Source organism: Bubalus bubalis, chromosome 3 (genome assembly GCF_019923935.1).
Source record: "Bubalus bubalis isolate 160015118507 breed Murrah chromosome 3, NDDB_SH_1, whole genome shotgun sequence".
NCBI lineage: Eukaryota > Metazoa > Chordata > Mammalia > Artiodactyla > Bovidae > Bubalus > Bubalus bubalis.
The window spans coordinates 21,453,353-21,471,054 of record NC_059159.1 but is presented as its reverse complement, the minus strand read 5'-3'; the positions used below and the strand labels follow the sequence as shown (position 1 = coordinate 21,471,054).

Genomic DNA, 17,702 nt, shown 5'->3' with positions numbered 1-17,702 from the left:
ATTTCTGAGTCAGGAAGATCCCCTGGAGAAGGGAATGGCTACCCACTCCAGTATTCCTGCCTGGAGAACTCCATGGACAGAGGAGCTTGGTGAGCTACACCCCATGTGGTCACAAAGAGACAACTGAGCAACTAACATTTTCATTTTCACATATCCTTCTAATAATCCAGTTTTTCTTATGCAAACCTTTGTAATTTATTATTGGGTTTGATTTTTTGAAATTCATTCGAAAAGAAATCTTGTGAATCAGGTAGACAATGAAATTAGATAATAAAAATTTTTTTTCTATATGATTGAGGCTCATAATTGACTGGAATGCCATTTCCTAAATAGATTTGCCAAAAATTAGAACTAAAACCCGGATTCTGGTAACGTGGCAAACTGACTCATTAGAACTATATATATAGCTTCAAAAATTCCCAGTGGCCAGGCTGCATCCCAGACCAATTAAGTCAGATTCTCTGAGGGCTGACTCAAGCCTTGGCATATTTTTAAGTGTTCTGGGTTATTCCAAAGCACAATCAAGTTGAGAATTCTAAAGTTGGAATTTGTGTGTAGAAGACAACTTTGAAACATGTCAGTGACTTGGATGGTGCAGTGGTAAAGAACCCGCCTGCCAATACAGGGGATGCAAGAGATGCTGGTTCGATCCCTGGGTCAGGAAGATCCCCTGGAGTAGGAAGTGGCAACCCACTCCAATATTCTTGCCTGGAAAATTCCATGGACAGAGGAGACTGACAGGCTACACTTCATGGGGTCACAAAGAGTCACACATGACTGAGCACGCACTGACCGGGATGTGTCAATCTGCTCCAATTTTTAAATTATTCTCCATAGTATCTTATGGATATAAGTATATACTATAAGTATCCTTATAGTATCCATAGTATCTTATGGATATCTATAGACAGAACTTGGTTCAAATCCCATAATTGCTAATGACTAACTATGATTTGGAGCATATTTCTAAGGCTCAGTTTCCTCATCTGTACAATGAATTTAATTTGCATTCTTACAAAGATTAATTAAATTCCTAGTATTTTACCTAACTTGTAGTTGATATTCAATAGATGCAAGCTATATTTGTTTCCTATACCTGCTGTCACAAATGACCTCAAATCTAGTGACTTAAAACAATACAATGTGTTATTGTAAAGTTCTATAAATCAGAATTCTGACATGGGTCTAAAATCAAGGTATGGAGTTGCATTTCTAAACACTAGCAATAAGCAATTTGAAAAAGAAATTAGGAAGAAAATTATATTTCCAATAGCATCAAAAGGAATAAAATACTTAGAAATAAGCATAACCAAGGAGGCAAAAGACTTATACACTGAAAACTGCAAAACATTGCCAAAAGAAATTAAAGAAGACTTTCCAAGAAGCAACAGTTAGAACCAGACATGGGACAATGAACTGGTTCAAAATTGGGAAAGGAGTACGTCAAAGCCACATATTGTCACCCTGCTTATTTAATTTATATGCATAGTATATCATGGAAAATGCCAGACTGGATTAATCACAACTGGAATCAAGATTACTGGCAGAAATGTCTAACCTCAGATATACAGATGACACCACTCTAATAGCAGAAAGCAAAGAGGAACTAAAGAGCCTCTTGATGAGGATGAAAGAGGAAAGTGAAAAAGCTGGCTTAAAACTCAACATTCAAAAAATTAAGATCATGGCATCAAGTCCTACACTTCTGGGGGGAAAGTGGAAACAGTGGCAGATTTTATTTTCTTGGGCTCCAAAATCACTATGGATGGTGACTGCAGCCACGAAGTTAAAAGATGCTAGGTCCTTGGAAGAAAAGCTATGACAAACCTAGACAGTGTATTAATAAGCAGAGACATCCTTTTGCACAATGAAGGAAACTATAAGCAAGATGAAAAGTCAGCCTTCAGAATGAGAGAAAATAATAGCAAACGAAGCAACTGACAAAGAATTAACCTCCAAAATATACAAGCAACTCACACAGCTCAATGCCAGAAAAATAAATGACCCAATCAAAAAATGGGCCAAAGAACTAAACAGACATTTCTCCAAAGAAGACATACAGATGGCTAACAAATGCATGAAATATGCTCAACATCACTCATTATCAGAGAAATGCAAATCAAAACCACAATGAGGTACCATCTCACGCCAGTCAGAATGCCTGCCATCAAAAAGTCTACAAGTAATAAATGCTGAAGAGGGTATGGAGAAAAGGGAACCCTCTTACACTGTTGGTGGGAATGCAAACTAGTACAGCCACTATGGAGAACAGTGTGGAGATTCCTTTAAAAACTGGAAATAGAACTGCCATATGACCCAGCAATCCCACTGCTGGGCACACACACCAAGGAAACCAGAATTGAAAGAAACAAGTGTACCCCAATGTTCATTGCAGCACTGTTTACAATAACTAGGACATGGAAGCAACCTTGATGTCCATCAGTAGTCAAATGGGTAAGGAAGTTGTGGTACATATACACAATGGAATATTACTCAGCTATAAAAAAAAAAAAGAATACATTTGAGTCAGTTCTAATGAGGAGGATGAAACTGGAGCCTATTATACAGAGTGAAGTAAGCCAGAAAGAGAAATACCAATACAGTATATTAACACATATATATGGAATTTAGAAAGATGGTAATGATGACCCTATATGCAAGACAGCAAAAGAGACACAGACGTAAAGAACAGACTTTTAGACTACGTGGGAGAAGGTGAGGGTGGGATGATATGAGAGAATAGCATTGAAACATGTATATTATGTAATGTAGTATATGTAAATTTTACATGTTTACATATGTAAACATAAGTAAAATAGATGACCAGTGCAAATTTGATGCATGAAGCAGGGCACCCAAAGCTAGTGCTCTGGGACAACCCAGAGGGATGGGTTGGGGAGGGAGGTGAGAGGGGGGTTCAGGATGGTGAGACACGTGTACACCCATGACTGATTCATTTCAATGTATTGCAGAAACCACCACAATATTGTAAAGTAATTAGCCTCCAATTAAAATAAATTAATTTATTTTTTTAATGAAGAAAAAAAAAGCAGAGACATCACTTTGCTGACAAAGGTCCCTATTGTCAAAGTTATGGTTTTTCCAATAGTCATGAAAAATGACTATAAAATCATTTATAGTCATTTGGATGTGAGAGTTGAATGGTAAAGAAGACTGAATGATGAACAGTTGACACTTTCAAATTGTGGTGCTGGAGAAGACTCTTGAGAGTACCCTGGACAGCATGGAGATCAAACCAGTCAATCCTAAAGGGAATCAATCCTGAATATTCGTTCTAAGGACTGATGCTGAAACTGAAGCTCCATTATTTTGCCACCTGATGAGAAGAGCCGATTCATTGGAAAAGACCCTAATTCTGGGAAAGATTGAGGGTGGGAGGAGAAGGGGACAACAGAGGATGAGATGGTTGGATGGCATCACCAACTCAATGGACATGAGTCTGAGCAAACTCCAGGAGATAATGAAGGACAGGGAGGCCTGGGGTGCTCAGTCCATGGGGTCACAAAGAGTCAGACATGGCTTAGCAACTGAGCAGCAACAACAATGTAAATGGAAAAACATTCCATATTTATGGGTTGGAAGATTTAATCTTGTTACAAAGATATTATTGCCCAAAGCAACCCACAGATTCAATGCACTCTGTATCAAAATTCCAGTGATGTCTTTTGCAAAATGGATCATAGACCTAAACATAAGAACTAAATCAATAAAACTCTTAGAAGAAAACATAAAGAGAAAATCTTCATGACATTGGATTTGGCAATGATTTCTCGGTGATGGCACCAAAAGCACAGATAGCAAAAGAAAAAGTAGGTAAAATGAACTTTACAAAAATTAAAAATAAAGAGAGATTTCCTTGCTGACCCAGTGGTTAAGAATCTGCCTGCCAGCACAGGGGACATGGGTTTGATCCTGATACATCACTGACTCAATGGACATGAGTTTGAGCAAACTCCAGGAAATAGTGAAGGGTAGGGAAGCCTAGTGTGCTGCAGTTCATGGGATTGCAAAGAGTTGGACATGACTTAGTGACTGAACTACAGCAACGGCAGATTCCACATGCCTCGGACTAACTAAGTCCATGCGCCACAACGACTGAGCCCATGCTCTAGAGCCTGTGCTCAGCAAGTTCTGAAGCCACTTCAAGCAGAAGCCCTCGCTCCAAAACTAGAGAGTAGCCCCCACTCGCCAAAACTAGAGAAAGCTCATGTGCAGCAATAAAGACCCAGAGCAATCAGCCATAAAAAAGAATGAATTTGAGTCAGTTCTAGTGAAGTGGATGAACCTAGAACCTGTTTTATAGAGCAAAGTAAGTCAAAAAGAGAAAAACAATTATCATATATTGACACATATATATGAACTCTAGAAAAATGGTATTAATGAACCTATTTGCAGAAAAGAATGGAGGCACAGATATAGAAAATAGACTTCTGGACACAATAGGGGAAAGAAAGAGTGGGAAGAAGGAAGAAAGTAGCATTGACATATATACATTCAGTTCAGTTCAGTTCAGTCGCTCAGTCATGTCCGACTCTTTGCGACCCCATGAATCGCAGCATGCCAGGCCTCCCTGTCCATCACCAACTCCCGGAGTTCACTCAGACTCAAGTCCATCGAGTCAGTGATGCCATCCAGCCATCTCATCCTCCATCATCCCCTTCTCCTCCTGCCCCCAATCCCTCCCAGCATCAGAGTCTTTTCCAATGAGTCAACTCTTCGCATGAGGTGGCCAAAGTACTGGAGCTTCAGCTTCAGCATCATTCCCTCCAAAGAAATCCCAGAGCTGATCTCCTTTAGAATGGACTGGCTGTATCTCCTTGCAGTCCAAGGGACTCTCAAGAGTCTTCTCCAACACCACAGTTCAAAAGCATCAATTCTTCGGCTCTCAGCCTTCTTCACAGTCCAACTCTCACATCCATACATGACCACAGGAAAAACCATAGCCTTGACGAGATGGGCCTTTGTTGGCAAAGTAATGTCTCTGCTTTTGGATATGCTATCTAGGTTGGTCATAACTTTCCTTCCAAGGAGTAAGCGTCTTTTAATTTCATGGCTGCAGTCACCATCTGTAGTGATTTTGGAGCCCAAAAAAATAAAGTCTGACACTGTTTCCACTGTTTCCCCATCTATTTCCCATGAAGTGATGGGACCAGATGCCATGATCTTCGTTTTCTGAATGTTGAGCTTGAAGCCAACTTTTTCACTCTCCACTTTCATGTTCATCAAGAGGCTTTTTAGTTCCTCTTCACTTTCTGCCATAAGGGTGGTGTCATCTGCTTATCTGAGGTTATTGATATTTCTCCCAGCAATCTTGATTCCAGCTTGTGTTTCTTCCAGTCCAACGTTTCTCATGATGTACTCTGCATATAAGTTAAATAAGCAGGGTGACAATATACAGCCTTGACGTACTCCTTTTCCTATTTGGAACCAGTCTGTTGTTCCATGTCCATTTCTAACTGTTGCTTCCTGACCTGCATACAGATTTCTCAAGAGGCAGATCAGGTGGTCTGGTATTCCCATCTCTTTCAGAATTTTCCACAGTTTATTGTGATCCACACAGTGAATTGCTTTGTAATAAATAGATAGCTGGTGAGAAGTTGCTATATAACACAGGAAGCCCAGCTTGGCACTCTGTGATGACCCAGAGGGGTAGGGTTGGAGGAGGGGAGGGATGTCAGGGAATGTTTAATAGGAGGATTCCTACGTGCTGTTTCTCTTAAATCCTCTGTTCCTTATCAGTTTCTGTTACCAGAAACCAGTGGAACAGCATGCCGCTCCCAGGACTGAGGTCATAGGATGAGACAGGCTTGAATCTCCTTCAGTAAACATTCTCCTTACGATAAAACTGCTTAGTCTTGATCCTCTTTCTTGAGATATGGATTGTCTCCTGACCTTGTGACCATTATTAATCCCTTGTTCCCTTGGTAACAGTTGCTGTATGTTTGGTTTTCTGATCTTTATCATTGTCAAAAGAAATTTCTTGTATACCAGCCTATATATACTCACAGAAAGATCATTAAAGCACCTTTGCTCCATCAGAGCTTGAGTCCCCGTGTCTTTCTTTCTTTCTCTCTCTCTCTCTCTCTCTCCTCCCCCCTCCCTCTGGCTCTCTCTATTTCTTTCCTATCATCGACTCCAGACCACCAGGTTCTGGTCCATTAAAGGACCACAACAGAGGGATACTCAAGAGAAAGGTGATATATGTATACTTATGGCTGATATGCGTTGTTGTATGGCAGAAACCAACACAACATTGTAAAGCAATTTTATCCCAATTGAAAAATAAATTAAAAAAAAAAAAACAGTGCAGCCATTAAGTAAATAAATCTTTAAAAAGAGAAAATGAAAAGAATGAAAAGGAAACCCACAGGATGGGAGAATGATATTTTCACCAATCATATATTTAATAAACGATTAATGTCAAGAATTTATAACAAAGTTCTACAACTTAAAAAATAAAAACAGAAAATGAGTATTGGAGAGAAATTGGAATCCTTGCACATTGTTTCTGGGAATATTAAATGGTGCAGCTACTGTGGAAAAGAGTCTTGGGTTTTCTTAATTAAATATAGAATTACTGTCAGATCAAATCAGATCAGATCAGTCGCTCAGTCATGTCCAACTCTTTGTGACCCCATGAATCGCAGCACGCCAGGCCTCCCTGTCCATCACCAACTCCCGGAGTTCTCTCAAACTCACGTCCATCGAGTCAGTGATGCCATCCAGCCATCTCATCCTCCATCATCCCCTTCTCCTCCTGCCCCCAATCCCTCCCAGCATCAGAGTCTTTTCCAATGAGTCAACTCTTCACATGCGGTGGCCAAAGTACTGGAGCTTCAGCTTTAGCATCAGTCCTTCCAAAGAAATCCCAGGGCTGATCTCCTTCAGAATGGACTGGCTGTATCTCCTTGCAGTCCAAGGGACTCTCAAGAGTCTTCTCCAACACCACAGTTCAAAAGCATCAATTCTTTGGCGCTCAGCTTTCTTCACAGTCCAACTCTCGCATCCATACATGACTACTGGAAAAACCATAGCCTTGAGTAGCCGGACCTTTGTTGACAAAGTAATGTCTCTGCTTTTGAATATGCTATCTAGGTTGGTCATAACTTTCCTTCCAAGGAGTAAGCGTCTTTTAATTTCATGGCTGCAGTCACCATCTGCAGTGATTTTGGAGCCCAAAGAAATAAAGTCTGACACTGTTTCCACTGTTTGCCCATCTATTTCCCATGAAGTGATGGGACCAGATGCCATGATCTTCGTTTTCTGAATGTTGAGCTTGAAGCCAACTTTTTCACTCTCCACTTTCACATTCATCAAGAGGCTTTTGAGTTCCTCCTCAGTTTCTGCCATAAGGGTGGTGTCATCTGCATATCTGAGCTTGTTGATATTTCTCCCGGCAATCTTGATTCCAGCTTGTGTTTCTTCCAGTCCAGCGTTTCTCATGATGTACTGTATGACCCAGTAATTCCACATCTAGGTACACACACACACAAAATGGAAAGCAGGGACTTGAACAGAAGACATATGTTCACCAATGTTCATAGCAGCATTAGTCACAACCAAAAGTGAGAATGACACAAGATATCCATTGGTAGATGAACAAACAAACAAAAAGTTTTTTATATATAAAATGAAATCCTTATTTGCTCTTTAAAAGAACTCGGAGGCGATAGTGGCAGCTATGGCAGTGGTCCTGGTTGAGGTGGTGGAGAAGGCTATGGTGGTGTTGGACCAGAATATGGTAACCAAGGTGGTGGGTATGCTGGTGGTGGTGGAGGATATGATGATTACAATGAAGGAGGAAATTTTGGAGGTAATTATGTGGTAGTGGAAACTATAATGATTTTGAAAATTATAGTGGACAACAGCAATCAAATTATGGACCCATGAAAGGGGGAAGTTTTGGTGGAAGAAGCTCGTCCAGTCCCTATGGTGGTGGTTATGGATCTGGTGGTGGAAGTGGTGGATATGGTAGCAGAAGGTTCTAAATACTCAGAAGAAAAGGGCTACAGTTCTTAGCTGGAGAGAGAGCGAGGAGTTGTCAGGAAAACTGCAGGTTAGTTTGAGACAGTCGTCCCAAATGTGTTAGAGGAACTTTAAAAATCTGCCACAGAAGGAACCATAGTCAGAAAAGTTACTGCAGCTTAAACAGGAAACACTTCTTGTTCAGGACTGCCATGGCAACAGTTTGCAAAAAGTGCAGCTATTGATTAACGCAATGTAGTGTCAATTAGATGTGCATTTCTGAGGTCTTTTATTTGTTGTAGCTTTGTCTTTTTCTTTTTCTTTTTCTTTTCATTATATCAGGTATATTGCCCTGTAAACTGTGGTAGTGGTACCAGGAATTAAAAAATTAAGGAATTTTTAACTTTAAAAAAACAAAAGAGAAAAATTTCAGTACATGTTACAATATGAATGAACCTGACAAGAGTATACAATGAAAAAAGCCAGATATGAAAGAACAAATAATGTACAATTCCATTTTTTTATACAAGGTACCCAAAAGAGTCAAATTCTTATGGACAGAAAATAGAATAGACATTACCAGGGGCTTGGGGCAGGGGAGTTTGGGGAGTTATTGTTTAGTAAGTCCGGAGTTTCAATTTGGGATGATGAAAAATTTCTAGAGATAGATAGAGGTGATGGTTGCACCACAATGTAAATATACCTTATGCCACTGAGTTGTACACTAAAACAGGTTAAAATGGTAAATTTTATGTCATCTGTATTTTACCAAAAATGCTTTAAAAGTTGGGATGTTGGCAGGACTGTGTTCCTTTCTGGACGCTCTCCATTAGAGTTAAATCAAGATACCCATTCTTGTTGAACACTGATGTCACCGTCAGCACTCGGAGATTTGCCTGCAGTGCCAGCCTGAGTATTCACAGTACCAGGGACTAGTTTATAATAGCAGTAATTGGGAATTAGATTTGGATAAAAAAAATTAGATAAAAGATCCCTTTTAAGACTTTATAAACAACCTGCAAATAGATGGGGAAACAATGGCAGACTATTTGGAGGAGGGGAGGGGGACGGGGTTCCAAAATCACTGCAGATGGTGACTGCAACCATGAAATTAAAAGACACTTGCTCCTTGGAAGAAAAGTTATGACCAACCTAGACAGCATATTAAAAAGCAGAAACATTACTTTGCCTACAAAGGTCCGTCTAGTCAAGGCTATGGTTTTTCCAGTAGTCATGTATGGATGTTAGAGTTGGACTATAAGGAAAATTGAGCACCGAAGAATTGATGCTTTTGAACTGTGGTGTTGGAGAAGACTCTTGAGATTCCCTTGATCTGCAAGGAGATCCAACCAGTTCCTCCTAAAGGAAATCAGTCCTGAATATTCATTGGAAGGACTGATGTTGAAGCTGAAACTCCAATACTTTGGCCACCTGATACAAAGAACTGACTCATTTGAAAAGACCCTGATGCTGGGAAAGATTGAGGGTGGGAGGAAAAGGGGACGACAGAGGATGAGGTCATTGGATGGCATCACCGACTCAATGGACATGAATTTGAGTAGACTCCGGGAGTTGGTGATGGAGAAGGAGGCCTGGCATGCTGCAGTCCATGGGGCTGCAAAGAGTTGACCATGACTGAGCGACTGAACTGAACTGAACTGAAAACAACCTGCAGCCAGGACAGTATCTTTCACGATGTGTCTCCCCTTCCCCACCATCCAGGGTCTACATAGAGTAGGTATCCAACAGGTACTGTTTGGATTGGATAGAGAAAGGTAGGAGTATAAACAGAAAAGCTGGTGGGGTCTCTGAGCCCCAGAGGAGAGGAAGCAAGCTGCTGGAGCCCAGGCTGATTATGATCCCCGGGAAAGAGATCAGGAGGAAGGAGGAAGTCCAGGGCACAGCAGGCAAGCCAGAGGGCCCCTTCATTGTGTGATCCTGAGGCTGCCTGGACCACCAGTAACAGATAATACAGTGCTAGATCTAAAACTTCCTGCTGAGTACAGAGTGAAGTAAGTCAGAAAGAGAAAAATAAATATTGTATATTAATGCATATATATGGAATATAGAAAATGATGCCAATGAACATATTTGCAGGGCAAGAATAGAGACACAGATGTAGAAAACACACCTGTGGACATGGCCAGGGGAGAAGGTGGGATTAACTGAGAGAGTAACATTATCATATATACACTGCTGCTACTGCTAAGTTGCTTCAGTCGTGTCCGACTCTGTGCGACCCCATAGACGGAAGCCCACCAGGCTTCCCCGTCCCTGGGATTCTCTAGGCAAGAACACTGGAGTGGGCCGCCATTTCCTTCTCCAATGCGTGAAAGGGAAAAGTGAAAGTGAAGTCACTCAGTCGTGTCTGACTCTTAGTGACCCCATGGACTGCAGCCTACCAGGCTCCGCCATCCATGGGATTTTCCAGGCAAGAGTACTGGAGTGGGGTGCCTTTGCCTTCTCCCATATATACGCTACCATGTGTTAAAAAAATACAGCTAGTGGGAAGCTACTGCTTAGCACAGGAAGCTCAGCTCCGTGCTCTGTGATGACCTTGAGGGGTGGGATAAGGGGGTGTGGTGGGAGGGAGGCTCAAGGGGGAAGGGCTGTATGTGTACATGCAGCTGATTCACCTTGTTATTCAGCAGAAACTAACTACCGCACAATTGCACTCATCTCACACGCTAGTAAAGTAATGCTCAAAATTCTCCAAGCCAGGCTTCAGCAATACATGAACCGTGAACTTCCAGATGTTCAAGCTGGTTTTACAAAAGGCAGAGGAACCAGAGATCAAATTGCCAACATCCGCTGGATCATCAAAAAAGCAAGAGAGTTCCAGAAACACATCTATTTCTGCTTTATTGACTATGCCAAAGCCTTTGACTGTGTGGATCACAATAAACTGTGGAAAATTCTGAAAGAGATGGGAATACCAGACCACCTGACCAACCTCTTGAGAAACCTATATGCAGGTCAAGAAGCAACAGTTAGAACTGCACATGGAACAACAGACTGGTTCCAAATAGGAAAAGGAATACGCCAAGGCTGTATATTGTCACCCTGTTTATTTAACTTATATGCAGAGTACATCATGAGAAACACTGGGCTGGAAGAAACACAAGCTGGAATCAAGATTGCTGGGAGAAATATCAATAACCTCAGATAAGCAGATGACACCACCCTTATGGCAGAAAGTGAAGAGGAACTAAAAAGCCTCTTGATGAAAGTGAAAGTGGAGAGTGAGAAAGTTGGCTTAAAGCTCAACATTCAGAAAACGAAGATCATGGCATCTGGTCCCATCACTTCATGGGAAATAGATGGGGAAACAGTGGAAACAGTGTCAGACTTTATTTTGGGGGGCTCCAAAATCACTGCAGATGGTGACTGCAGCCATGAAATTAAAAGACGCTTACTCCTTGGAAGGAAAGTTATGACCAACCTAGATAGCATACTCAAAAACAGAGACATTACTTTGTCAACAAAGGTCCGGCTAGTCAAGGCTATGGTTTTTCCAGTAGTCATGTATGGATGCGAGAGTTGGACTGTGAAGAAAGCTGAGCACCAAAGAATTGATGCTTTTGAACTGTGGTATTGGAGAAGACTCTTGAGAGTCCCTTGGACTGCAAGGAGATCCAACCAGTCCATTCTAAAGGAGATCAGCCCTGGGTGTTCTTGGAAGGAATGATGCTAAAGCTGAAACTCCAGTACTTTGGCCACCTCATGCGAAGAGTTGACTCATTGGAAAAGACTCTGATGCTGGCAGGGATTGGGGGAAGGAGGAAAAGGGAACGACAGAGGATGAGATGGCTTGATGGCATCACTGACTCGATGGACGTGAGTTTGAGTGAACTCCGGGAGTTGGTGATGGACAGGGAGGCCTGGCATTCTGCGATTCATGGGGTCACAAAGAGTTGGACATGACTGAGCAACTGAACTGAACTGAATAAATAAATAAAACTTCCAGCTTAGAAAAGATGAGCTTTTCATAGCCTCTTTCCAGCCCCCAGCTCATGCCTCTTCATTTTAGTTTCAGATACAATCAACTCTAGGAGATATCCTGGTCAAGAGGGGTGAGGGAGTAAACCCAAGAATGGCTGGGGGGAGATGGAGCCACACTGCAGTTGTCCTGCCCTCTTTCCTGCCCACCCCCACTCACCCACGGGACCAGCTGTCTGCCCACCAGGCCTGGAGCAGCTTTCCTATCCAAGACTCAAGCCATTATATGTAAGGCTCTGCTTTCAAATGGCCGTTTATAGAATGCTCAAGCAACAGGCATGGTGAGACAAATGAATACCAATGAGAAAGGCGTGTACTTTGCCAAGGAAACTGAGTTTATTAGAAGGTTACAAGGGAGGGTTGCTGACACGTGGGCAGGCTCTCTGGGCAAGGCAAGAAGAAACAGTCCCCAGGGAAGGAAAGTGTGGGCAGGGATCATCTTGAGGAGGTCGGGTGAGCTTCTGGATTCCACCCCCGGGGCAGCTCCAGGCATGCACATCGTATTTTCTAACCCATTTGTTGGAAAGAACCAGGGCCAAGTCACAGCTCCAGAACCCTGGGCCCTGTCTCCTTGTTCCTCGGGTAACCACTGGACTCTAGCGCACATAGGAGTTGCAAGGCCCACAGCGGGAGCGGGGGACACAGGGCGTGCAGGGGGCAGCAGGAGCACAGGGGGTACAGGGACTGGAGATGCAGGGTGTGATGGTCTTGCCGCAGGCATTCGTCGTGGCACAGGGATTGCAGGGCAGCCTGGAGAAAGGGAAAGATATAAACTGAGGGAGCCTTGTGATGTAACCAGAGAGACCCCAAGAGTGGACTGCCCACTGGGACTTGACCTGACCTATAACAGAGAAGGTCACAGGCTCACCTGATACAAAGCTCACTATCAATGCTAATGGTCTCCCTGTCATATACTATCAAAAGTGCTGGACAGAGACTCAGAAACTCTGGTCTCAGCTCCCAGCACTGTCCATTCCTAACTGGTGACCTTGGATAAGTCACTAAACTTCTTCAAGCCCCAATCCCTTCACCCACAGAATGATGAGAATACTGATCCTGTCGACCTCATGGTAACTCTAGCATGTGGAAATGTACCCTCTACACAGTATGGTATTACAACATGTAAGAAATGTCATTGATCGCATATCAATATCATCACAGTAGACTGCAGAGTTGGCTGTACCCTTTCAGTTTGTCCCTCAAGCAATTCGTGCCACTTTATTTTTTAATGTTAACCACATTGCTTTCTGTGCTCTGTTTGAGCATGTCTGGAGTGAAGGCATAATTTCCTCTCCAAGGTATGCAGTCTTTGCCTGGAGTCCAACTAAGAAGTACGCCTATGTGCACAAGGCTTCACCAAACACCTGTTCGGTACTCACTTGCAGTCCTCGCTGTCCAGCAGCCCCCGGTACGTGTTGATCTCACACTCCAGCCGGGCCCGCACGTCCAGCAGCACCTGGTACTCCTGGTTCTGCCGCTCCAGGTCACTCCTGATCTCCGCCAGCTGTGACTCCACGTTGCCAATCAGGCCCTGCACCTGGGCCAGCTGGGAGCTGTAGCGGGCCTCCGTCTCCGTCAGGGTGTTCTCCAGGGAGTCTCTCTGTCAGAGGGAAGGGGAGGAAAGTCACAGAGCTGCTCCTTCAGGGGCTTCTCCATTGCTTCCAAACAAGTCACCAGCTCCAAGAGTTCAGGAGAGGGTGGTCTGGAGGGCATCCCAGTGCCCCTGACTCCCCAACCTCACCTCCTCACCAGGAGTCTCATCAATACCCACCAGGTTGTGCTGGGCCTGAAGCTCCACCTCCAGGGCATTGACCGTGCGTCTCAGCTCGATGATCTCCGCCTGGTAGGACTGCAGCTGCTCTGAGCTGGACACCACCTGCTTGTTCAGCTCCTCAGTCTGAAACACCAAAGGGCAGAAGGCAGGATCAGACCCCGCCTGAAGGGCCCCAAGGGGCTGAGGGTCCTGAGACACCACGTGCTCATGTACACACCTGCCTGATGTACCATTCCTCCACGTCCCTGCGGTTGGTCTCCACCAAGGCCTCGTACTGAGCCCTGGTCTCATTGAGCACACGGTTGAGGTCCACAGTCGGGGCGGCGTCCACCTCCACGTTGAGGCGATCTCCCAGCTGGCTCCGCAGGGTGTTGACTTCCTGTGGATGCATAAAATGCAAGAGTGACTATCCTCAATGAAGAGTGGAACCTAAGAAATGGCACTGCTTGTTGACATCCTATTCATCTATTTACTTGGAAAAGGAACTTCTAGTGAAATAGCTATGACAGCAGAAGGTAAAGTGGTCTGTGTTCCATGTGTTCAACTCCTTCCCACCATGACTGTGTCATGATCCTTGGATTAAAAAAAATTTTTCCAGGGGTTTGCTTGGGGCTATTCAAGGATGTATAAATGCCCAAATTTCCCAGGTTGTAGACTGGCTGCAGATAACCCCATAAATAAAAAGAATTGGCTGTATAATTTCAGATTGTGTATCAAACCATTCTTGTCATCAAGTAAGATATTGTCATGACCCCTCCCAGGAGAGAGAAGGAACCCTGGATCATTTTTCATCAAGACTTTTAAAGAATAGAGATGTTGATTCACCAAGACTGATATTTTGGCTTTGGGGAAGAGAGATGGCTTCGAACGGCATGATTAGGGCAGTGCTAGGACTTCTACAAATCAGCAGCCAATCACAAGCCCAGGGAGGTACCCTGGGAAACAAAAGTGATGCCCCAATTTTGAGTGAAAGATACAGCTTATCTGGGAACATGGATAGGTTTCATCTCACAATGTTTTCTTTCATCATGAAGGTTTGGTGTTTTAGAGAAATCTGAAAGATTCTTATCCCTGATTCTACCACCCCAAGTCACTAAAGCCACCCTAGGCCTGAGGCTATCAGATTTCTTCATTTCTCATCTCTGGTCTCACCTCCTCATGGTTGCTCTTGAGGCAGATCAGCTCCTCCTTCAGGGACTCCACCTGGGCCTCCAGGTCGGACTTGCACAGGGTCAGTTCATCCAGGATCCTACGCAGGCCGTTGATGTCTGACTCCACCAGCTGCCGCAAACCCAGCTCCGTCTCATACCTGCACAAGGAGAGGGTCAGAGCAGTAACTGGCAGACCCTGAAGACTCACAGGAATGATCTTGGATAACCCCAATCACCTTGCCTTCCCCCTTTGGCAGTGAGTAGACCCAGGAGACAAAGGCAGGGTGCTAGAGGCTCAGTCAAGACCCAATATTAATCCCAAAATTGACTTGAGTTCTCATCTACTTTTGTGACTCCTTTTTTTGGTCCCCTCAATCCTCTGCAGAATCCTTCATGATTGATGGTTGACTGCTGCTCAGTCAGCCATGGAAAACCCTCTTCTTTCACTGAACAAAAGGAGCGGGCACCCATGCGAAATCTGAACCACTTACTTGGTCCTGAAGTCATCTGCAGCCAGCTTGGCATTATCGATCTGCACCACCAGTCTGGCATTCTCTGACTTGGCACACAGGATCTGGGGAATGAGAGATTTCTGGGTCCGGACTGAAAATAACTATGAAATCATTAACTTCTTTAAAAATGCTTAAAAAGCCACTTTGAAGGTAAAAGGAGGAATCAAGATGGCCTAGATGCAAGAAACACAGTTCTCTCCCCCAGATTGAGAATCCTGGGATACTCCCCCTGCTTAGAGAGGACAGCAAGGCCCCTCACCTTCTGCTGGAGCTCCTCGATGGTCCGGAAGTAGGACTGGTAGTTGGGGCACACGAGGGGCTCCTGCTGCTGGCTCCTCTCCAGGATGCGGCTCTCCAGCTCCGCATTGTCCCGCTCCAGCTGCCGCACCTTCTCCAGGTAGCTGGCCAGCCGGTCATTCAGGAACTGCATGGTCTCCTTCTCGTTGCCATTGAAGGAGCCCTCACAGAACCAGTTGCAGCTGCCCACATTGGCGGGGATGTTGCAGGCCCCGGGCAGGGTGGTACCACAGCAGCTGGGGGGCACGCAGGGCCTGGAGGAGCAACTGGAGCGGAAGCTCAGGTTGGGCAGGCAGAAGTTGTAAGACATGGTGCTGGAGGGAGTGAGGTGCCTGACTGAACACAGAGTCCAAGTTCTCCAAGGAGCTTGTGAGTCTCCTTCCTCTTGGGAGCATTTATACCCCATCCCCAGAGGGTGTGGACACAGTGTGTAATGTCTTTTTTCTTTTTATTTTTTCACTGCTCTTCAAATGCCCTTCCCTTCAATCTGTTATAGGCCTTCCTCAGAAGAGTCCCTTGTGCCATAAATTTTTTTACTTGGCTTCTTGTTAAGTCAGGACTACTCTTCATGCTGTGCACCCATGAAACCATTGTCCTGCGGTAGACCTTCAAAGAAGCCACACGGTCTAGCCCGAGGATCTGCCCTTGTTAATTGGGAGTTAGTCCATCCAATGACATTCTTTTGTGTTACGTGATCTGGTAAAACCATGATCAAATTCACCTCCTGGCCCACCTGGCATTTCCAGGGAGGGACTAGGATTGAATCAAGGAACAAGTTGCATTAAGTCAGAAGTGTGTTCCCTTTCCATCTGCTTTGAGACAGAATCCTTCAATGATACAGAATCCTTCAATGATGTAGAATCCAAGCCTTAGAAGACACGAGGTGGATAAGAATCGACTCAGGCCACAGCCAAGAAGGATGGACATCTATTTGTGTAATGCCACCTGTCTCTCACTCAAAAGGACTGTAAAAGGAAAAGAATCTAAAAAAGAGTGGACATATGTATGTGTGCAGGCATGCTCAATCACTTCAGTAGTGTCCACCTCTTTGTGACCCAAAGGACTGTAGCCTACCAGGCTCCTCTGTCCATGGGATTCACCTGGCAAGAATACTGGAGTGGATAGCCTTGCCCTCCTTCAGGGGATCTTCCCAACCAGGGATCAAACCCGGGTCTCCCACATTGCAGGCAGATTCTTTACAGCTGAGCCACTGGGGAAACCCAGATATATGTATGTGAATAACTGATTCACTTTGCTGTACAGCAGAAACTGATATAACATCATAAAGCAATTTTCCTCCAATTAAAAAAATTTTTTACGTAATAAATTTTAATTAATTAAAAAAATTAAATTTAAAAAGGTTTGTAGAGAAGGGACTCCCCTGGTGGTCCAGTGGTTAAGACACCACATTTCCATTGCAGGGGCCATGGGTTCAATCCGTGGTCAGGGAACTAAAATCCTATATGCTTCGAGGTGTGGCAAAAGAAAAAAGGACTGTAGAGGGATTTTAAAGATAGAGGCTTTGATAATTAGTTTGAGAATGAGAACAAGGAAGATTCTGGAAGAAGAGATCATTTAGAAAGAAGGCTGAGAAAATGCAAGCTGAGAAATCCATATAAATGCATTAAAATTAAAGAAGTCTCTGGAGGCGGATGTGAGAAAGGAATACGGCTAGGCTTGCAAAACTTTTCCAGTGAGGTATCTAGCCATCGTGTTAGAATAGAGTGAGTGGTAAGTCTAGGAGATAGTCCAAAGGAGCCCCCTCAAGCATGAAAAGTGCGTGTTGGGTTTAACAGAAAATGTTTTTAAATTTCCAGTTAGAATTTTTAACGTTTTGCCCAATTCTCCAAGTATAATTGTCACACCAGGAAGATGCATCGTACCCTGTCCCAGGCTCCCACCATCAGCCTTACTGGGTTACCTGCTACCTGGTTTAAGAATCAGAGGTTGAAAGATGCCAAGGGAGGGGGCTCCATGGTCATG

The 17,702-nt window shown here is 43.9% G+C and overlaps 1 protein-coding gene across 1 annotated transcript; it reads right to left on the bottom strand.

Annotated features, from left to right (window-relative positions):
* Positions 1-12,299: 12,299 nt before the first annotated feature.
* LOC102389471 (keratin, type I microfibrillar 48 kDa, component 8C-1) lies at positions 12,300-16,110 on the bottom strand. Its single transcript, XM_006041487.4, has 7 exons — positions 15,682-16,110; positions 15,402-15,484; positions 14,912-15,068; positions 13,977-14,138; positions 13,757-13,882; positions 13,365-13,585; positions 12,300-12,735 (listed from the first exon to the last, which is right to left on the bottom strand). The coding sequence occupies exons 1-7, from the start codon at positions 16,027-16,029 to the stop codon at positions 12,582-12,584; spliced, it is 1,251 nt and encodes a 416-aa protein (XP_006041549.3). The 5' UTR covers positions 16,030-16,110; the 3' UTR covers positions 12,300-12,581.
* Between the last annotated feature and the right edge of the window lie 1,592 nt (positions 16,111-17,702).

Bases quoted from the DNA above. Each gene is read 5' to 3' on its own strand.
- LOC102389471 (XM_006041487.4), bottom strand. From the start codon at position 16,029: ATGTCTTACAACTTCTGCCTGCCCAACCTGAGCTTCCGCTCCAGTTGC. The intron at 15,485-15,681 runs GTGAGGGGCCTT...CTCATTCCCCAG, and splicing joins TCGAGGAGCTCCAGCAGAAG to ATCCTGTGTGCCAAGTCAGA. The intron at 14,139-14,911 runs GTGAGACCAGAG...ATGCATCCACAG, and splicing joins TCAAGAGCAACCATGAGGAG to GAAGTCAACACCCTGCGGAG.